This window comes from Hylobates moloch, unplaced genomic scaffold (genome assembly GCF_009828535.3).
Source record: "Hylobates moloch isolate HMO894 unplaced genomic scaffold, HMol_V3 SCAFFOLD_3, whole genome shotgun sequence".
Lineage (NCBI taxonomy): Eukaryota > Metazoa > Chordata > Mammalia > Primates > Hylobatidae > Hylobates > Hylobates moloch.
The window spans coordinates 61,074,317-61,097,935 of record NW_026652278.1 but is presented as its reverse complement, the minus strand read 5'-3'; the positions used below and the strand labels follow the sequence as shown (position 1 = coordinate 61,097,935).

General features: G+C 34.2%; 1 protein-coding gene across 1 annotated transcript in view; it reads left to right on the top strand.

Moving 5' to 3' along the window:
- CTNNA3 (catenin alpha 3) overlaps window positions 1-23,619 on the top strand; it is a 1,859,096-nt gene that overhangs the window by 1,755,892 nt on the left and 79,585 nt on the right. The window contains exon 16 of the mRNA XM_032138296.2: window positions 11,652-11,757. Within this exon, the coding sequence (XP_031994187.1) occupies window positions 11,652-11,757 (106 nt within the window). The remainder of the gene's footprint in view (window positions 1-11,651; window positions 11,758-23,619) is intronic.

Below are 23,619 nucleotides of genomic sequence, written 5' to 3'. Positions count from 1 at the left end.
TTCTAACCCATAATGTTTTAAAATTATCTTTATTACATTTTACTTTCTTTAATTGACAAAATGTATATATTTATTGTGTACAAGATGATGTTTTGAAGTATGTATAAAAATGGAATGGCTAATTAACATATGCACTACCTCAGCTAGTTGCATGTGGCAGGCCCTCTACTTCAGAGCTTGATCTGCTTTTTGTTTTTTGATTATTATTGTAACTACTGTTTATTAAAGACTTCTGGCCTCTGATTTCTTTCTTTCTTTTTTTTTTTGGTTTTGAGAAGACTGTTTATTGATAGGAGAGTTGCAGCATTTTATTTTATTTTATTATTATTATACTTTAAGTTTTAGGGTACATGTGCACAATGTGTAAGTTTGTTACATATGTATACATATTTTCGATCTCTAACCCTTTCTACTCTAGGTCTGTTTCTGTAGGATCCAGTGCAATAATTTAAGATGCTATTTGCTGACAGGAGATCCCAAGAACCCATTATGGAAATGAAGGCAGCAAACAACCTTTGAATATATTTCCCAATTTAAAAAGCCTTCATTACATAGTACATTTCAGGCTGAGAATTTTAAAAATTTATCATAGTTTCAGTAATTGTAGAATCCTCTCAAAGTTTGGCATGACGTAGACTCATTTGTAAAATGTGTATTTTGTTTGGCATTCAGTAGGAAGCTTGCCAGGCAATACATTTAATTAAAAACATGAGGAAGAGAATAATTGTGGTTTGGCATAGTGTATTATCATTACTTTTAGGTTCTACATGTGCTTAAGATAGTGGTCTCCTAACAAGGTGTGCATTTAAAACTAGAGGTAATTTCCCTTTCATCAGTCCAGGGTTTTTAAACAGGGAAACATAGTATTTTGAGGGGAAGGATACTTTAGCTGCTCTATAGATATAATACTGTCTATCATTTAAAAGATGAGAGTCTTAGCTGCTCTCCTTAGAAACAATCTTTGTCCATTGTTTAAGACCTTGAAAATTGATGCATTGCCTTTCAGGAGCTTAGACAACTTTATTTAAGTTTAACTTTTTCCAGAGATGCATTGAAATAATGAAATGCAATGCCTTTCTTGAACATAACCATGTACATAACATCTAGTCCTGCCTGATGTGTAAAGTAAATTTGATAAGAGCAACTCAACTATTGTAATGATTAATATTGATTATTTTTTATTACAAAGCAACCTTTGTCAGCAGATTCAGAGAAAACGTATGATGATAACCATCTATGAGACCAGGTTTTCATTGTGTTAGACGTGCTGTTTCATTTTTACAGGGAAACTTGCTAATAATGATTTTGAGAAGCACCATGGGAAAAAGGGCAATGAAAGGGCCTTTTTTGGCTTACAGGGCACAAGTATTTTAGGTTCAGGTTTTCAGGTATAGAGTTGTTTGATCATTTAGCTTTGCATGAATCCCCTCTGTCTTTTATCACTACTTAGTGCTATTCTTCTTAGTGAACAAAGACTTTCTTCTAATAACACATCTTATTGGATTTAATATTAGGGTGTCTATTCTCAAGGTCAGTTCAAGGCATAAATAAGACATGCACCAAGATTGTTTTCACTCCCTGTCTTTTCTTAAGCAACTGTATTTTGGCATTTCAGAATTTTTCTTTTCTCACTCTAACTAGTTTACTCCTTTTTCCCCTCCTCATTATCCCTCTTTCCTTTGAAGCATCAAAACAATTGCTTTAGTGAGCTGTTTCTTCAGGGCCCTATTCTCTGCTGGGACAAGGAACAGAAATCTAATAATTAAAACCCTGAAATTCAGTGTGGTAAGACTCAGTAGAGAGTTAGGAAATATGGAGAGAAGTGGTTTTAAATGGATGGAACAGCTACATTCATTCAGATAATCGTTCGTTTATTTTTTTCAAAAAAGGGAAGATAGAAAAATGTCCCCTTATCATATTTCAGTCCAGCTGTACATCTTTAAAGAAAGGAGCTCTTGGTGAAAGGATCCAATTATATAGGTGTTTAGCTCCCTTTCACAGTAATGTGTCAAAAACAGTATGCATTTTTCTCATAGAAATGCTGTTCTTGTATCAAAATGGTCACTCACTCAGGAAACAAATGGAAAATTTCTCCAAAAATTAAAAGCACACTTCTTGCTTTTTTCCTACCTTGCAGAATCCTGAAATCAACACAACTTTTATTCTGTGGCATTAGGAATCAAGATAACATGACTCCAGCTTTATATTATACTCAACTATTATGATATGGTTTTTTTTTTTTTTTTTTTTTTTGAGACAGAGCTTCACTCTTGTTGCCCAGGCAGGAGTACAATGACATGATCTCGGCTCACCGCAACCTCTGCCTCCCGAGTTCAAGCGATTCTCCTGCCTCAGCTTCCTAGGTAGCTGGGATTACTGGCATGTACCACATGCCCAGCTAATTTTGTATTTTTAGTACAGATCGGGTTTCTCCATGTTGCTCAGGCTGGTCTTGAACTCCCGACCTCAGGTGATCCACCCATATCGGCCTCCCAAAGTGCTGGGATTACAGGCATGAGCCACTGCTCCCGGACATTTTTCTTTTACTTAACAGCAAGTAAACAGATTCAGGGAAAACTGAGAGGGACAAAAATAAACCATGTAAGGAAGAATACATGAATGGTATTCTTATAGGCCTCATTGACTTTCCGGTACTCTGAGTTTAGACTTCCCATCCTTTTCCTATAGGACAATTTCTTTCTTTCTCTCATGCTTAAATCATGATGTTTAAGTGGCATAACTTAGTAATGAGCAAACAAGATCAGATCAAAGGGTGGGAGGGGTAAGATCATGTAAAGGGACCCAGGCCACCACTCTCCACCTCCAGCTGTAGTATTCTGTTGGCTAACCCAAGATGTGTATACCGATTGACCAGTGTGCAGCACCAGATTTTATATTTCACCAAAATTTGGCTGGATTATTTTAGATGAACAGATATTATGTCATTTCAGTACTTCTTATTAATTGTCCTCAGGCCTAATTCATTGTTTTCTGGATTTTTTTTTCACTCATCTCAGCAATACTGTCAATATTTTCCTTTTAAGTGTGCTAGAATTAATGGATTTACTTAGGTAAGTCTTGGGGTAACTCCTCTTTCAAAGTGGGAGAACCACTATGAGACAAACAAGAAGATAAATTTAATTCATGTTTCCATGTAGAAGGCCTTAGATTACACGTTTCTTAGGCTTGGACTTTCCAGGTTTCAATCACTTGTGGAGAATAGATAATGGGATAAAAACAAAACACAATTAATGGAAAGACTGTAAAAACAGATTAAAAAAATAAAGATTGGAACAGGGACTCCAAGATGGCTGACTAGAGGCATTCAGTAATTGCCTCCTCCACAAAGAAAAACTAAAATAGCAAGTACATAATCATACTTTGAATACAGCATCTAAGACAGAACACTGGAATTCAACAGAGGAGTGTCAGGAAACACCTGAGGCAAGAAAAACAACAGGGAAGCAAGGCAGCCAGCTTGGTCAGGATCACCTGGGAGCTTGGAGAGTCACCCCAGTGTGGGAAAATGGTAAATGCCCTGGCAGTCCACATTCCCATCATGGGCTCCTGCAACCCTGGTCACTGGAGAATTCCTTCACCCCTGCAGACCATAAGGCTGCCACAGGGAGCAGCCTGGATAGCATGTGATGGCATCGCTCCAGATAGGTAGCTTATGCTGGGTCCCATACACACCCTGAGTCCTAAGCAGTTGCCGCACAGTGTCATTTTGAGAATGTGGCCCAAACCAGACTGCATCTCTCCCTGGGGCCCAGCAGCCCCTGCATTCCTACATCCCTAGAACCCCACTGACATCTCCCTACATCCCTTATAGGACTGCAGTGGCATGAGAGTGATTAGACTCAGCAGAACAGCAGGGTCCTCAGCACTATAGAACACACAGGACCTTGCACCCCAGGTTATGGGTGGTGTAGCAGGCAAAGCAAGGTGCCCCTGGGACAAAGGGAGCCAAAGCATGTGCTCCTCAGAACTTGAAACTTGCCTGCCTGGGGCTGCTCCCACTGATAGCAACTCTGCCTCCTCAGCAATCCTCAACTTGCACATGCTCTGAAGACTGGCTCTCCCCACGGCTGCTGCTTCCGCCAATTCTGGACACTGAAGCATATACTTCCAAGAGCCTGAGAGTCAACTGGCTGCGGCTGCTGTCACTGAAAATAACCCCAATTCCCAGAAACAGGCCCACAGTGTACTTGCACGTGCCTTGAGGATGGATTCTCCCTGCTCATTGCTGCCATTGCTGCCACCATCCAGTACTTTACCAGGGGAGCCTAGGTTTCACTCTGGCCTGCCGATCACAGCCTATACCTGTGTGCACAATGGAGGGGGCCTAATGACAGGCTTGTCTGGCCTGGCAACGTCCCCTATGCCTGGGCACATTGTCTAGGGACCTGGGGATAATCTTGCCCCACCCACTACCACTGGTATCAGTGCAAGTATTTCAGGGGCCTAAGGGCAGGCCCACCCAGCTCATCGCAGCCACCACTAACAGAAACATGTTTCATCTGTGAGCCCATGGGGTTGTCCTGTCACAGATATGGCCATTGCTCATGCCATGCATGCTACCCAGGAACTTAATGAACCACATGGCCCAACACTGCCACTGCCAGAACCCAAGAAAGCCACCCGGAGGTCCAAGAATTAGCCTTCTTAGACCTAATTACATCAGTGCCCATGCATGCTGCCTGTGGGCCCAAGGACAGGCATGCTTGGCCCACCACTGAGGGCTGAGGACCAACCCACCTGCAGTTCTCATCCCCTACAAAGCCTTACCACAGCCTGCACTAACAGCCACAGCCTAAGTGACAGAGGAAATCACAGACACCACTGAGGCTATTTACAGACAAATGAATCACATGGAGGCTATATTACTGCATGCACCCAGAATCAAAGCTAAAGTGTCCTATGAAACCAACACTACAGATAGATCTTCAGGACCTTCCCCTACAAAAGCCAATCCAAAAAAATAAAGAAGCGACTTACACCATATGCAAAGATATCAATGAAAGGACAAAAGAAACATTAAATGTCAAGGAAATATGCCACATCTAAAGAAACAACAATTGTCCAGCAAGATATTACAATAAAAAAGAAATTAATGAAATGATGAAAAAAAGAGTTCAGAGTAATAATATTAAAGAAGCTCAGTGAGATATAATAGAACACAGATAAAGAATGCAAAAACATCAGAAAACACAATTCAGAGCATAATGGGAAATTTACCAATGTGATAAGTATCATAAAAAAGAAACAAAAATTCTGGAAGTAAGAATTCAATGAATGAAATACAAAATTCATGTGAGAGCTTCAACAACAGATTTTATTATGCACAAGAAATAATTTTATAGCAGGAATAAAGGATTTTTTAAATAACTTGGTCAGACAAAATAGAATAAATAATTTTAAAAAAAGATTGTACAAATCCATGTAACATATGGGGCTCCATAAAGTAACCAAAGTTTCAAATTCTGGGTATTCCAGAAGTTGAAGAGAAGTCCAAAGCCATAGAAAATCTGTTTAGTAAAATGATGCCTGGAAACTTAAAAGTCTTAGGAGGGATGTGAACATCCAGATTCAGAACGCTTAAAGAGCCCCACATAGATTCAACTCAAAAAGGTCTTGTTAAAGGCAAGTTATAGTCAAATTGTTGAAAGTCAAATACAAAGAAAGGATTTCTAAACACAGGAAGAGAATGATGTTAAGTCAAATATTAAGGAGACCTTATTAAAACTAACAGCAGATTTTTCAGCAGAAAAATTACAGATCAGGAGAGAACGAGATGATATATTCAGAGAGCTGGGAGGAGAAAAACCAAAAAAAGAAATGTCAATCAAGAACACTATACCCAGCAAAATTGATCCTTCAGTTATAAAAAAGAAATAAACTCTTTCCCAGACAAGCAAAAACTGAGGAAATTTATTACTTTCCTTTGTTTTCATGACTCCTTTAAAGCGTTCTTATATCTGAAAGTGCAAAGATATCTATTATCATGAAAACACAGGAAAGTATAAAACTTACTAGTAAACATACAAATGTAGAAACCACTCAAATGGTACAACTACAGAAAAACACCAAACCATAATGATAAACAATAAGAAAGAAAGGAACAAAGTATACACAAAATATCCAGAAAACAATTCACAAAATGACAGAAATAAGTCCTCACACATAAATAATAACCTTGAAGGTAAATGGATTAAATTTTGCTCTTAAAAGATATACCGTGGTGACTCAGACCTTTAATCTCAGCGCTTTGGGAGGATGAGGTGGGCAGATCACGAGGTCAGGAGTTCAAGACCAGCCTGGCCAACATGGTAAAACCCTGTCTCTACTAAAAATACAAAAATTAACCAGGCATGGTGGCACATGCCTGTAATCCCAGCTACTCAAGAGGCTGAGGCGGGAGAATAGGTTGAATGCAGGAGGTAGAGGTTGCAGTGAGCCGAGATTGTGCCACTGCACTGCAGCCTGGGTGACAGAGCAAGACTCCATCTAAAAAACAAAAAAAAGATAGAGACTGGCTGAATGGATTTGAAAACAAAAACCAAAACCAAAAACAAGGACCACATGACCCAACTATCTACTGCCTCCAAGAAACTCACTTCACTTGTAAAGACATATAGAATGAAAGTAAAGGATTGAAAAAGATATTTTGTGCAAACAGAAACCAAAAGTGAGCATAAGTTTCTCTATTTATATCTGATAAAACATATTTAAGTCAAAAACAGTAAAAAAGAGACAATGAAGGTCATTATATTAAAGATAAAAGGACGAATCCAGCAAGAGAATATAAAAATTATAAATACATAAGCACCCAATATGAAACCATCCAGATATATGAAGCAAATATTATTACATCAAAAGGGAGAGATGTACTCCAATGCAATAACAGTTGGAGACTTCAACCCTCAACTCTTAGCATTACAAAGATCATCTAGACAGAAAATTTAAAAAGAAACATTGTATTTAAACTGCATTTTAGACCACATTGGCCTAAGAGGCCAATCTACACAACATTTTATTGAACAGTTGTAGAATATACATTTTTCCCATAAGCACATAGACATTCGTAGGACTGACCATATGTCAGGCAACAAAACAAATCTTAACAAATTTTTTTAAGGTTAATAGCATACCAAGTATCCTCTTATGCCACAATCAAATAAAACTAGAAATAAATAAAAAGAGGAATTTTGGAAGCTGTACAAACACATAGAAATTAAACAACAATCTCCTAGACAAGCATCAAGTCAATGAAGAAATTAAGTAGGAAATCAAACAAGTTTCTGAAAAAGAAAATAAAAACACAAGATACCAAAACCTATAGGATAGAGCAAAAGCAGTGCTAAGAGGGAAGTTCATAGCAATAAATTCCTACAATAAAAAAGTAGAAAGTTTTCAAATAAACAATCTAATGATGCACATCAACGAATTAGAAAAGCAAGAACAAGCTAAATTCAGAATTAGTAGAAGAAAAGAAGTAATAAAGATCAGAGCAGAACTAAATGATACAGAGACTAAAAAAATATGAAAGATCAACAAAGCAACAAGTTGGTTTTGTGAAAAGATAAAAAATTAAATAACCTGCTAGCAAGACTAACCAAGAAAAGAGAGAATACCCAAATAAACAAAATTATGAATGTAAAAGGAAGCATTACAATTGACATCACAGAAATACAAAAGATCATCAGACACTATTATTAACAGTTAACATTTACAAACTGGAAAACATAGGGAAAATGAACAAATTCCTGGAATCACAAAACCTACCAAGATCAAGTGTGGAAAAAATAGAAAGTCTGAACAGAACAATAATGCATAGTAGATTGAATCAGTAACAAAAGGACTCCCGAAAAAGAGAAGCCCAGAATTAGATCCTTTATTGCTGAATTCTACCAAAGTTACAAAGAATAACTAACATTGATTTTCCTCAAGCCATTCCACAAAACTGAAGAGGAGGGAATTCTCCCTATTTCATTTTATGAGGCAGCATTACCCTCATACCAAAACCAGAGAAGAACACAAGAAAGAAAGAAAACTACAAGTCAATATCCATGATGAGCGAGACACAAAAACCCTCAACAAAATACTAGCAAAATGAATCAAACAGCACACCAAAAAGATAATACATGTTAATCAAGTGGGATTTATCCTTGGGATGCAAGGATGATTCAACATACACAAATCAATAAACGTGATACATCATATCAAAAGAATGAAAGATTAAAAAATGTGATCATCTCAATAAGCTCAGTAAAAGCATCTGATAAAATTCAAGATCTTTTCATGATGAAAACTCTCAAGAAAGTAGATTTAGAAGGAACATATCCCAATATAATAAAGGCCACATATTACAAACTCACAGCTAACATCATACTGATTGGAGCAAAGCTGAAAGCCTTTCTATCAAGATCTGGAACAAGATGAGGATGCCCACTTTTATAACTCCCCTTCAGGATTCTAGTACTGAAGGTTATCAGCCGGAGCAATCAGGAAAAAGAAAGAAAAAGCATCCAAATTGGAAAAGGGGAGACCAAATTGTCCTTCTTTGCAACGAAATTATCTTATATTAAGAAAAACCTAAAGACTCCACCAAAACACTCTAAGATTTGAAAAATTAAAGAAAGTTGCAGAATACTAAATCAACATACAAAAATCATAGCATTTTATACATCAGTCTAAACAATGTGCAAAAGAAATCAAGAGGCAATCCCATTTAAAATAGCTACCAAAAAAAAAAAAAAAAAAGCCTAGGAATAATTTTAACCAAACAAGGAACGACCTCTACAAACAAAACTCTAAAACATTGTTGGAAGAAATTGAACAAGACACAAAAAATAAAAAAATATATCTCATGCCCATAGATCAGAAGAATTAATATTGTCAAAATATCCATAATACCAAAAGAAATCTACATTTTCAGTGGAATTATATCAAAATATCAATGACATTCTCCACAGAAACAGAAGAAACAATCCTAAATGTTACATATTAATAGAACCACAAAAGTCCCCAAATAGCCAAAGCAATACTGAGGAAAAGAACAGGAAAAAGGACATAACACATCATACTACTTGGCTTCGAAACATATTATAAGGCCATAGTAACCAAAAAAACATTGTATGAGCATAAAAATAGACACATGAACCAATGGAACAGAATAAAGAACCCAGAAATAAATCCACACATAACCAACTGGTTTTCAACGAAGGTGGGAAGAACAGACACTGGGGAAAGGATGGCTCTTCAATAAATGGTGCTAGGAAAACAGGATAATCATACTCAGAAGAATGAAACTAGCCACCTATCTCTCACCATATACAAAAATCAAATCAAGATCAGCTAAAACCTAAATGTAAGATCCAAAATTATAAAACTACTTGAAGAAAACATTGGGGAAATGCTTCAGGACATTGGTGTAGACGAAGATTTTATGGCTATGACTTCAAAAGCACAGGCAAGATAAAAATAGGCAAATGAGAGTATATTAAACTAAAAAGCTTCTGCACATCACAAGAAATAATCAACAGAGTAAAGAGCCTATTAAATAGTAGAAAATATTTAATATTTAAATTATTTAAACATTTAATATTTAAAAATATTTGCAAACTATTTCTCTAATAAGGGCCTAAAGTTCAGAGAATACATGGAACTAAAACAACTCAACAGGAGAAAATAATAATAATCCCATCAAAAAGCGGGCAAAGGACATGAACAGGCATTTCTCGAAAGAAGACAAATAACCAATAGGTATATGGAGATATACCTAATGCTAAATGACGAGCTAATGGGTGCAGGAAATCAACATGGCACATGGATACATATGTAACAAACCTGCAAATTGTGCACATGTACCCTAAAACCTAAAGTATAATAAAAAAAAAAAAAAAGAAAGCACCACAAAAAAAAAAAAAAAAAAAAAAAAGAAAACATGCTCAACATCCCTAATTAGCTTGAAAACTCAAACCAAAACTACAATAAGGTATCATTTTACCCCAGTTTGAATGACTTTATTATTAAAAGGAAAAAAAAAAAAACCCAGATACTGGCAAAGGTATGTTGAAAAGGAAACTCTTACACACTGTTGATGGGAATGTAAACTAGTACAGCCATTATGGAAAACAATATGGATATTTCTCAAAAAATTAAAAGTAGTACTAACGTATGATCTAGCAATATCACCCCTAAGTATTTATCCAAAGAAAAGGAAATCAGCATATCAAAAGGATACCTGCACCCCTATTTTTATTGTAGTATTATTCACAATAGCAAAGATGTGAAATCAACCTAAGTGTTGGATAAATGGATAAATAAAATGTGGCGTGTATACATATATATATATATATGCACACACACACATGCAACGAAACACTCAGCCATAAAAAAGAATTAAATCCTAACATTTATAACAACATGGATGAGCCTGGAGGACATTATGCTAAGTGAAATAAGTCAGACAAATATCACTTTCTCCTCCATATGTGAGAGCTAAAAACATTGCTCTCATGGAGGTGGAAAGTAGAATCATAGTTATCTGAGGCTTGGCATGGTGTTTGTTGGGGATTGGGGGGATAAGAGAGGTTGGTTAATGGGAGCAAGCATACAGTTAGAAAGAACAATTCAAATGTTCAATAGTAGAGTAGGGTGACTATAGTTAAAAACAATGTATTGAATATTTCAAAATAGCTAGAAGACTTCAAATATTTTCAACAAATAGAAATAACACTTGACTGATGTGACAGATACTCTAAATACCATTAATCATTACACATTCTATGCATGTACAAATAACAAAATAATACATGTACCCCATAAAAATGAATGAATTTTACCATCAATAAATTTTTTAAAGTAACTAAAATATAGCAACATAAAAAATGTGAAATACTAAAACTAGGCCTGCTGATAAAAAATAAATCATTAGATACATACAATATCCAAAATATTATGATTCTCTCTGAAATCAGGAAAATACCTTTGCCTTGAGGTATCTAGGTCTATGAAGGGTATCTCTAGGCTGAATTTTACTATAATAAACACCTGGGAATGAAGATCAACAAGGTCTTCATCTTTTCTGCAGTATTTCTTGACTTAACACAATAGGCTGGCATTAAAAAAAAAATTAATACTGGAGTCTAATTGTGCTCTTTTCAAAATCAAAATATTAAAACCAACAGCCGGCTGGGCATGGCGGCTCACGCCTGTAATCCCAGCACTTTGGGAGGCCGAGGCGGGTGGATCACGAGGTCAATAAATCGAGACCATCCTGGCCAACATGGTGAAACCCCGTCTCTACTAAAAATACAAAAATTAGCCGGGCGTGGTGGCGTGCGCCTGCAGTCCCAGCTACTCGGGGGGCTGAGACTGGAAAATCGCTTGAACCCGAGAGGCGGAGGTTGCAGTGAGCCGAGACTGCGCCACTGCACTCAAGCTTGGCGACAGAGTGAGACTCAGTCTCAAAACAAACAAAACAAACAAACAAACAAACAAAAATAGCCGTTCTTTGGGATGCAAATATTTTACATATGTGGATGGATGGATGGATGGATAGATTAATACGTTTTTTCATGAACCACCATAACTAACATATATTTTTTCATGAACACCACAGCTAACATATATTTTTTTTCCCCCAGGGGCAAAGGACCACTAAAGCACACAACTGATGTGATCTATGCAGCGAAAATGATATCAGAATCAGGATCAAGGATGGATGTCCTTGCTCGGCAGATTGCTAATCAGGTGAGTTATTTACAAATGGACATCGTAAAAGTTCATGCTAATTGCTCTTTGCCATTAGAACATTGATTTAGGCAAAGTTAAATTTTTACTCTATTCAACCATTTTTTCTAAATTATAATTGAATTTCTAATAGCATTATGAATACACTAGGTAATGGACGATTATAAGGAAGCTTAATTATTTCTTAGGGCAGATATTTTTAGCTTAAAACATACTAAAATTATTTCTAGTATCAGCTCTTCAGCATCAAATATACTCAATTTTAATCAATTGTAATTACAAAACCGAGTTTTTTGTTGATACATTATATTTCTTTCTTTCTTTTTTGGTTATGTATTTTTAACATCTATTTTTATTATGTTTTATTTTTAATTGACATAATTGCATTTGTAGAGTACATATATTTCTATACATGTATACACTGTGTATTGATCAAATTAGGGAATGGGCATATACTATTCCTCAAACATCTATCATTTCTTTGTTTTGAACACATTCAAAATCTTCTCATATAGCTATTTTAAAATACACAATAAATTATTAACTATAGTCAGCCTACTATGTTATAGAAGACTACAGTTTATTCCTCGTATATAACTGTATTTTTGTACCTTTATCCAACTTATTTTTATCTTCCCCTCTCCACTACTCTTCCCTGCCCCTGATAATCATTATTCTATTCATTAATTCTATGTTATCAACTTTTAAAACTCTCACATATGAGAACAGGTGGTACTTGTCTTTCTGTATCTGACTTATTTCACTTAACATAATGTCCTCCAGTCTCGGTCATGTTGCCACAAATGACAGGATTTCATTTTTCTTTGTGCCTGAATATTCCATTGTGTTTGTATACCACATTTTGTTTATCCATTCATTCATTGGTGGACAGTTAGATTCATTCTAACTAACTGATTGACAGTTAGATTGTGAACAAATGCTGCAGTACGCATAGGAGTGCAGCTATCTCTTTGACATACTGACTTCCTTTTCTTTCAATAAATACCCAGTAATGGATTGTTGGATCATATGGTAGTTCTATTATTAGTTTATTATTAGTAGTAGTAGTTTTTAAAGAAAACTCCTATTTTTCATAATGGCTGTACTAATTTACATTCCTACCAACAGGGTATAAGAGTCCCCCTTTCTCTACATTCTTGACAGAATTTATTTTTTGTTCTTTCAATTATAGCCATTTTAATTGGGGTAAGATGATATCTTATTGTGCTTTTGATTTGCATTTCCCTGTCGATTAATAATGTGGAACATTTTTTCATATACCTGTTGGCCATTTGTATGTCTTCTTTTGAGAGATGACTATTCAGATCATTTGCCTATTTTTAAATTTGTTTTATTCTTCTGTTGATTTGTCTTATGTATTCTGTATTTTAATCCCTTGTCAAATAGTACGAAAATATCTTCTATCATTCTATAGGTTGTCTTGTCACTCTGTTAATTGTTTTCTTTGCTGGGCAAAACTTTTTTAGTTTGATACAATCCCATGTGTTTATTTTTGCTTTTGTTGCCTGTGCTTTTGAGGTGTTAGCCATCAAATCTTTGCCAAAATCAATGTCCTGAAGCCCTGTGTTTTCTTCTACTAGTTTTATAGTTTTGGATTTTATGCTAGGCCTTTATTTTGATTGGATTTTTCCATATGGTGAAAGGTAGTTTCATTTTTCTGCAATAGATATCCAATTTTCCCACTACTGTTTATTGACTATCCTTTTCTCAATGTGTGTTCTTGACACTTGTTCAAAATCAGTTGGCTATAAATACGTGAATTTATTTTTGGGTTCTCCATTCTTTCTAGTGGTCTATGTGTGGGTTTTTTTTTTTTATGCCAGTACCATGCTGTTTTAGTTACTATATCTTTGTAACATATTTTGAAGCCAGGTAGTGTGATGTTTCCAGCTTTGCTGTTTTTCTCAGGATTGCTTTGGCTATTCAGGGTCTTTTGTGGTTCTATGTAAATTTTATGATTTTTTTCTCTATGTAAAAATTGTCATCGGTATTTTTCTATGGGTTACACTGAATCTGTATATTGCTTTGGACAGTATGGACATTTTAACAATATTAATTCTTTCAATACATGAACAGAGGATATCTTTTTTTGTCTCCTTTTCAATTTCTTTTATCAATATTTTATAGTTTAATAGTAGGGATTTTTCACCTCTTTAGTTATATTGATTTCTAGGTGTTCTGTTTTTTGTAGCTATCAGAAATAGGATTGCTTGCCTGACTTCTTTTTTAGATTGTTCACTATTTGTGTGTAAAAATGCTGTTGATTTTTGTGTGTTGATTTGATATCCCTCAACTTTATTGAATTTATCAAATCTAAGAGGTTTTTTTTTTGGTAGAGACTTAAGTTTTTCTTTTTTTGTATATATATTTTTATTTTTCATTTTTGTGAGTACATGGTAGGTCTATATATGTATGGGGTACAGGAAATATTTTGACACAGGCATACAATGTGTAATAATCACATCAGGGTAAATAAGGTACAGGATTCACACTCAGAGTCAACTATCTAGAGACAAAATAAAAAGAAATTTTAATTTTCACTTAGTAGTTTAGTAATAGCAATGTTTTATTACACTTTTGACATTTTCATGAATCAATCAGTAAAGACAAATTAGACAAGAATATATTTAATGAGTACAAAAATATAGTTAGATAGAATAAATGAGATCTAGTATTTGATAGCAAAACAGGGCAACTATAGCCAAAAGTAATTTATTATACGTTTAAAAATAACTAAAAGGTATAATTGGATTGTTTGTAACACAAAGAAAGGTTTTTCTTAATATAAGACCATGTTATCTACAAAGTAGGACAATTTGACTTCCTCCTTTCCAATTTGGATACTCTATATTTCTTTCTCTTAGCTAATGGTTCTAGCTAGGTCATTCAGTTCTATGTTGAATAAAAATGATGACAGTGGGCAGCCTTGTCTTGTTTCAGATCTTACAGGAAAGGCTGTCAATTGTTTCTTTATTTTTGCTCTTCAAAAATCAATACATCTTAAAATGTTATAATGTTAGGTTTTCTGTGTCAACAATATATTCTAATATAATATTTAAAATTCAAAGAAAAATAGTATTTAGTAGAATACTAAAGATAATACTAAAGAAATAAAATGCATAAAGTACATAATTAATATAGAGACTGGTGTTTATAAACATTTTGGTTTCCTTTTTTTAGATTTCTCATGTTTATTTCAGTATTTCTAAGCAGCTGCTACATCCTTAGAAATACTTTACACTTTAATTGAAAAATCTGTTGCTTTCATTAATGTGTTGAAATATTCAATTAATATTTCAGACTGAGGTATAGTATTATTTTGTGGCTTTTACATTATGTTCAACTTTATAGTACATATTTATTTCCCTTTGGGAAAAAATGGGGATTTTTGCAACTATTTCATATTATTTCTTGCTTAAATAGTCATAGGGAAAGGTTTTGGGGCTTCTTTTTATAATGATTACTATTGTTCACTATGTTTATACTCTCTTTCTTGAAAAATGAAGAACTCTCTCCTATTAAATATTGTATTTGTGGATATAAGGAATAAGAAACAAATAAAGACTAATTCTAATAAACTAATAACATTCCTAATAATAAAGAACATACGCCTTTTCCTTGTTACTTTAATTATTATAAAATTTTATTAATCCTTTTTTAGTATTTAGTATTTACAGCTAAAACAAACTCTATCCTAATATAAGTCAAAATTTCTGAGTTTGATTATGTGACTGAAGCCTATATATGCCCATAGTTTTCTTTATTTTAGAATTTTATTGCATTCACTTTTACGAGAGACACTAAATCTTAGTGAAATAAGTGAAACCATAGTACATGACACATATTTACATGTATTAATAACTTTTTAAATACTGAATGCTTCCTCCCATTTTTTTCTGTTTATTTTGAAACACCCAGTTTTCAAAGTTGACATAATTGTGTCACATTGAAGGTTTTTTCTTATATTGATAATCTTCTTTAATTGGATCAGGTTGCCTTGAAGTAGGTACTTTTATAACATGGCTTTATCAAATTATGTCATTGTTTTTAGCATTATTCAAATGGTGTGGGAGAAAGCAAAAGTATCATCTTACTTCTGTATAGCTTTGACATTTTAAGAGAAGCTTAGAGAAGTAGTCACTGACTAATAAAGAATTACAGATGATTCTTTTTGGCCTTTTCCATTTCATACATAAAATAGTTTCAGATGAATTACTTTTGTTCTGAAGAAATACAGTTCTAAGTAATGAAAATTGAGAATGAAGAAACTGACTCAGTTATTACAGTGACCATCTAGGGAAGTTGTCTTTGAATGTGCTTCTGACGTTATTATTTGATAGATTAAGAAATTTTAGGCAGAAAATAATATCTGAAATTGATTATGGAATACAATTGAGTAATGTAAGCAATGTGATTTTCAGTGTCTATGTATATTATGAAAAAATCTGCTGGAACATTGGTTGCTTTCTCTTTTGATCAATTTAATATTTCAAAAATAATACACTCTAGCTTTAGTTTTTGCTAGTGTGTCAGAAGGTCAAACATTAATTTCCATTCCAACTAACATTAGATTTCAAATTACATGTATATTTAAATTATTTAAATGCATGTTTATATATACATCATCTATTACATATATTATTAGACCAATTTAGTTACATTCTGTAAAGTTTCAGAGTTAAAGTTCACATGTAGAAAGAATGAAACAGAATTAGATTACTTGATGCTTCTCATTCTGCTTGCTTGGTCTTTTTATTTTTATTTTTCACTTTCCCTTCCTTCACTGCTTCCTTGAAAGCATATTTATTGTGTGTATGCCACATACAATTCACTACTCTGGCATTGGCATTAGCTAGTTAGAAAGAGAAGAACTAAAACCTTATGTTTAAGTTTATTTTTCCCAATCATTCAACATTTTTTAGACTTTAGAATTGTCTCAAAATGGCAGTCTCAAAAAAGGCTTAAATATGCCATCAAAGACATATTTAAGTCTTGTAGAATTTTAGCACAAATTTTGTCTCCTTTAGACAGTATCCTTGTATAAAACAAGATTGTTATAACTATTCTTACCTATAACAATTCTTAAAAATTTTGCTTGTGAATTAAACAGAATAAGTTGGAGAAGTAAAATATGAATCCAAGATTTCAGGTTTTCAGTACATATTTTTTTCTATTTCTGTACTCTACATTGCAATTAATCATATTAGCGGATATTCTAAATTAGATAAAGTAACACCTCATATGGTAAGGATAATGCACAAAAAGATTTCAAATAGTTATAGGAGTAGTATAACCTAGATAGGAAGGAGACAATAGGAGCCAAAATAAAATTAGCATCTGCTAAAAGTGTTTTTTCACCAGGAGAGAACAGTATTAGACTTTCTGACCCCTGGGTGATATTTAAGGAGCCTAATTACCTCCTCCTTGTAATTTTGCCAAAGCAAAGATATCAAGGCTAATAACTGGACATTCCCACCTAATTGTAACTGAACAAAATTAAAATGAACTTTTAGTGTTGAATACATTGACAGGTAGTTCTAGTTCAAGAAAAGATGATTTTTAAAAAGCAAAGTAAAGAAGTATAAACCAAATCACACAAAATGCACTCCATTATGAACAAAACAACCTACAAGTATAATTTATATTAATGTTTTACAAAATATTCTTGGACGCTGGCCTCATTTGAATTATTTCATGTTGATATTATAAGAGGGAAAAAAATTATTTCAATGAAACTATACTACTGAGAAGCTTCTGGAGCATTCATTATATCATGATTACACAACTCCTAAGGATATAATTCCTAGATACACTTTGTGACAATATGTGTATTTTAAGGGTATTACCTATCTGAAATTTATTTCCAGCAGAAATTTTTTATTTTTTTTTCAAGAGGTTTTTGGGGAACAATGGTGTTTGGTTACATGAATAAGTTCTTTCATAGTGATTTCTGAGATTTTGGTGCACCCATCACCAAGCAGTGTACACTGTACTCAATGTGTAATCTTTTATCCTTCACCCCGCTTCAACCCTTTTCCCTGAGTCCCCAAAGCCCATTGTATCATTTTTATGTGTCTGCATCCTCATAGCTTAGCCTCCAACTATAAGTGAGAACATACGATGTTTAGTTTTCCATTCCTGAGTTACTTCACTTAGAATAATGGTCTCCAGTTCCATCCAGGTTACTGCAATGCCATTAATTCATTCCTTTTTATAGTGGAGTAGTAATCCATGGTGCGTGTCTGTGTATATGTATGTGTGTGTACACACACATACATACATACACACACACACACACACATACATATACCACATTTATATATATATATATATATATCACATTTTCTTTATCGCTCATTGATGGGTATTTGGGCTGATTCCATATATATGCAATTGAAAATTGTGCTGCTATAAACATGTGTGTGCAAGTATCTTTTTCGTATAATGCCTTTTTTTCCTCTGGGTAGATATCTAGTAGTGGGGTTACAGGATCAAATGGTAGTTCTACTTTCAGTTCTTTAAGGAATCTCCACACTATTTTCCATACTGGTTGTACTAGTTTACATTCCTAATAACAGTGTAAAAGTGTTCCCTTTTCACTGCATCCACACCAACACCTTTTTTTGTTGTTGTTTTGTTTTTATCTGATCGTGGCCATTCTTGCAAGAGTAAGGTGGTATCTCATTGCAGTTTTGATTTGCATTTCTCTGATAATTAGTGAGCTGAGCATTTTTTTCCATATGCTTGTTGGCCATTTGTATATATATATTTTTGAGAATTGTCTATTCATGTCCTTAGCCCACTTTTTGATGGGATTTTTTTTCTTGCTGATTTGTTTATTTGGAGATTATGAATATGAGTCCCTTGTCAGATGTATAGATTGTGATGATCTTTCTCCCACTTTGTGGGTTTTCTATTAACTCTGCTGATTATTTCTTTTTCTGTGCAGAAGCTTTCCATTTTAATTAAGTACCATCTATTTGTCCTTGTTTTTGTTGCATTTGCTGTTGGGTTCTTGGTCAAAGAGTCTTTGCCAAAACCAGTGTCTAGAAGGGTTTTTCAGTTATTATCTTCTAGAATTTTTATGGTTTTAGGTCTTAGATTTAAGTCTTTGATTCACCTTGAGTTGATTTTTTTGTAGGGTGAGAGATGAGAACCCAGTTTCATTCTTCTACGTGTGACTAGCCAATTATCCTAGCACCATTTGTTGAATAAGGTGTCCTTCAATTAATGTTTTTGTTTACTTTGTCAAAGATCATTTTGCTGTAAGCATTTGGCTTTATTTCTGGGTTCTCCATTCTGTTCCCTTGGTCTGTGTGCCTATTTTTATACCAGTACTATGCTGTTTTGGTGACTATGGCCTTATAGTATAGTTTGAAGTCAAGTGATGTGATGCCTACAGATTTCTTCTTTTTGCTTTGTATTGATTTGGCTATATGGGCTCTTTTTTGGTTCTATATGAATCTTAGGATTGTTTTTTCTAACTCTGTAAACAATGATGGTGGCATTTTGATGGGAATTGCATTGAATTCGTGGATTGCTTTTGGCAGTATGGTCATTTTTACAGTATTGATTCTACTCATCCATGAACATGGGAGTGTTTCTATTTGTTTCTGTCATCTATTATTTCTTTCAGCAGTGTTTTGTGGTTTTCCTTGTAGAGGTCTTTCACCTCCTTGGTTAGGTATATTCCTAAGTATTTTATTTTTCTTTTTGCAGATATTGTAAAAAACAGTTGAGTTCTTGATTTAATTCTCAGCGTGGTCACTGTTGGTATATAGCAGAGCCACTGATTTGAATACATTAATTTTTTATCCTGAAACTTTGCTGAATTAATTTACCAGTTCTAGGAGATTTTTGGATGAGTCTTTAGAGTTTTCTGGATATATGATCATATCACCAGCAAACAGCAACAGTTTGACTTCCTCTTTACCAATTTAGATGCCCTTGATTTCTTTCTCTTGTCTGATTGCTATGGCTAGGACTTCCAGAGTCCTGTTGAATACAGGTGGTGAAAGTGGGCATCCTTGTCTTGTCCCAATTATCAGGTGAAATGCTTTCAACCTTTCCCCGTTCAGTATAATATTGGCTGTGGGTTTGTCATTGATGGCTTTTATTACCTTAAGGTATGTCATTTCTATGCTGATTTTGCTGAGGGCTTTAATCATAAAGGGATGCTGGATTTTATAAAATGCTTTTTCTGTGTCTATTGAGATGATCATATAATTTGTTAAAATTTTTTTATGTGGTGTGTCACATTTATTGACTTGCAGATGTTGAACAATCCCTTCATCCCTGGTATGAACCCCACATGATTATCGCATTTATTTTTTTTATATATGCTGTTGAATTTAGTTAGCTAGAATTTTGTTGAGGATTTTTGCATCTATTTTCCTTAGGGATATTTGTCTATAGTTTTCTTTTCTTTTTTTTTTTTTTTTTTGTTATGTCTTTCCCTGGTTTTGTTATTAGGGTGATACTGGCTTCATAAAATGATTTAGGGAGGATTTCCTCTTTCTCTATCCTGTGGGATAATGTCAATAGGATTGGTCCCAACTCGTCTTTGAATATCTGTTAGAATTCAGCTGTGAATCTGTCTGGTCCTGGACTTTTTTGTTGTTGTTGTTGGCAATTTTTAAATTACCATTTCAATCTCACTGCTTATTATTGACCTGTTCAGAGTTTCTATATCTTCCTGGTTTAATCTAAGAGGGTTTTATATTTCCAGGAATTTATTCATCTCCTCTAGGTTTTCTAGTTTATGTATGTAAAGGTGTTCATAGTAACCTTGCATAATCTTTTGTATTTCTGTGGTATCAGTAGTAATATCTCCCATTTCGTTTCTAATTTAATTTATCTGGACCTTCTCTCTTCTTTTCTTGGTTAATCTCACTAATGGTTTATCGATTTTATTTATCTTTTCAAAAAACCGGCTTTTTATTTCATTTATTTTTTGTATTTTGTTTGTTTGATGGTTTCAATTTCATTTCATTCTGCTCAGATCTTTGTTATTTAGTTTCTTCTCTGGCAGAAATGTTGATGCCTAGATTAGTTCTCCAGATTAATGAACTCCTACTTTATAAAAATAAATGCACAGAAAGTTCTCAAGATTTAAATAGGCCTAAATGTATACTGAAATATTTGATCTATTTGTGTCTTTCAAGTAATAGTGAATCTCCTGTTCTAAGAGATGCTGCTTTACTATTTTCCCCTTTATCTAATGTTTGACATTTTTTCACTGAAACGGTGTTTTAAGTGCTCCTAGGATGATTATCTATTCAGGTTCACTTCATGTATAGTTACAAAACTATGTAACCAAAAAATAAAGTGTTCTAGGGTCTAGGTGGAAGGAGCTATTTTGTATAAGTAGAGAAGAGGAAGGATGAACAAAGTTTCTTCTTTTAGTTGGCTGGCTATCTTTAACCAAAAATTCCAAATAACCAGAATTTGTCTGAGTTACCTTTCCACCATCTTTTCCACATCCTTATTTTATGTACAGGATAATGCACTTTTATGAGTTTGTTTCAGTTGAAGTAATTCTTTGAATGACAAATTTCAGGCATGAGGGAGAGGGTGACACTTTTGAGTTATGGTCTGTTACATAGGACACTCATTTCTTCTGAGAGTCTCTCACGGAAGTAACATAAAGCTGAAAAGTAGCTTCAGTCATAACTTTACATCTACTAAAGTAAAGGAGCATTGTTGAATATGGAAAACATCTTGTCTTTAATTTGTATTGTGTTCAAAGTACATGTCACTTTCTCAATGGCTGTATGTGCAAACCAAGTTGAAAATAAAAAGGAATTTGAAACAATTCTTAAACTCAAGACAATTTCAGCCTAAATATGGACAAAATATTATAGGATTTTAACAGCATATATAATTTCTGGTAATTTCTGGTAAAAACAACCTTTATTCATTGATATATGTCATGCACCATAGTTTCCCAAATATAACTCTCATAAATCAACATGTCCAGTCTTGAACATACCATATGAGACAATGTTATACTCTACCACTGACATTATAGCAGAGTTCCAGTATATTTTTAATCATGCTTCTATAGGTACCTTCTCTGTTCTGTGTTTCAGAAACCTGAGTTTGCTAAACAGCAGCTGTCAAAGGCATAGCAAAGAAAAAAATACTCAAAATATATTGAGGTTTCTAGGTGTAGAATAAGCACAAATTAATAGCTGACCAGATTTAAGAGATGGAAAAGAGGAACAAGGCATTCTTCATTGAGATAGTTAATACAAAGAGAAAAATAGGTGAATAGGTGAGTAGGCAAGATAGTGAGTGAAATAGCTGAGAGATAAATGTGTTAAGTGTGAAATGTTGATGAGATGCTAAAATGGGATGGACTAACACAGTAGTTATATGGATCGCCTGATGACAGAGCTGGATGTTAGAATTTTGTAGTTTGTGTTGTGTAAGTGACAGATGAAGCCAGAGCACTGACTACTGTTCTCCAAGAAGAGAATGAAAGTAAAAAAAAAAAAAAAAAATGCTCAGGAACAAAAGCTGAGAACAACAACAGGTGCAGGCAACAACAAAAAAAAAGTGCTTACGAAAGAGTCTGGGAAGGCTGGTATAAAACTAGGAGAAAATCTAAGAGGAAACATTCATGAGAATTAACCTTAATGAGAATCAATAACAAAGATCTAAAAGCTCCAGAGAGGTGATATAAGGGAGGAACTGCAACATATATAATGAATGCAGCAATTATAAGTCCATTAGTGATCTCAATAGGATAAAATTCTGTGGACTGGAGGAGTTGAAAACAGTTCTTAGAATGATAAGGAAAGGAGGAATCTGCATTGGAATATTTTAGTAGGCATATTCATAAACAAAAAAGGAGAGATGGGATTATAGAAAGCAGGATTTTGTTTTGAGGGACTTGATAGAGTCAGGCATCAGAAAAAAAGGCATTAAAAGTGGAGGAAAAGATGAGATCATTGATGATCTGTGATCCTGAGCAAGATGAAACAAGGCAGCCTCTGGACTGCATTACAGGTGAAGAAATGAGCCCTGTGGGATGGGAAAATTCATGAACACCAAGTGCTTTTGCTACCACTGATTGCTTTAAATTCCTATTTTTGAAATTCACAGTGACACCTAGTACTTTAAATTAACAAACTTCCAGCTTAGCAAAATTTAGGCTATTGTCTGTAATTGCAAAGTTCATTTTATTTATTTATTTATTTATTTATTTATTTATTTATTTATTTATTTTATTTTCGAGACGGAGTCTCTCTGTCACCCAGGGTGGAGTGCAGTGGCACGATGTCAGCTCACTGCAACCTCCGCCTCCCAGGTTCAAGCAATTCTCGTGTCTCAGCCACCCAAGTAGCTGGGACTACAGGTATGAGCCAACATGCCCAGCTAATATTTTGTATTTTGAGTAGAGACAAAGCTTCACCATGTTGACCAGGCTGGTCTCGATCTCCCGATCTCAGGTCTTCTGCCCACCTCGGCCTCCCAAAATGCTGGGATTATAGGCGTGAGCCACCACATTTGGCTGCAAAAGTCATTTTAAATTTCTTAAAGTTTAGGCTCCAATATGAACAAAAAAATACAAAGATTATGGAATAAAAGTCTTCAAAAGTGTTTGTTTTGCTAATTCACCCCTGAAATTTAAACTAAAAGGTAATGAATTTTTTTTATATTTTTCCTCATTACTGAATGATGTATTCATATTGGCTCCAAGCATCATGCTAGAAAAGTGAAAATTGGCTTAAAGTGAGAAAACCACATAGGCTGAAATGCCATCTGTTTACATGTTGTGAGTCCCTGTGATTACAAAACTTAGATTAAAAAAAATCATGCATTAAAGAACTAAGT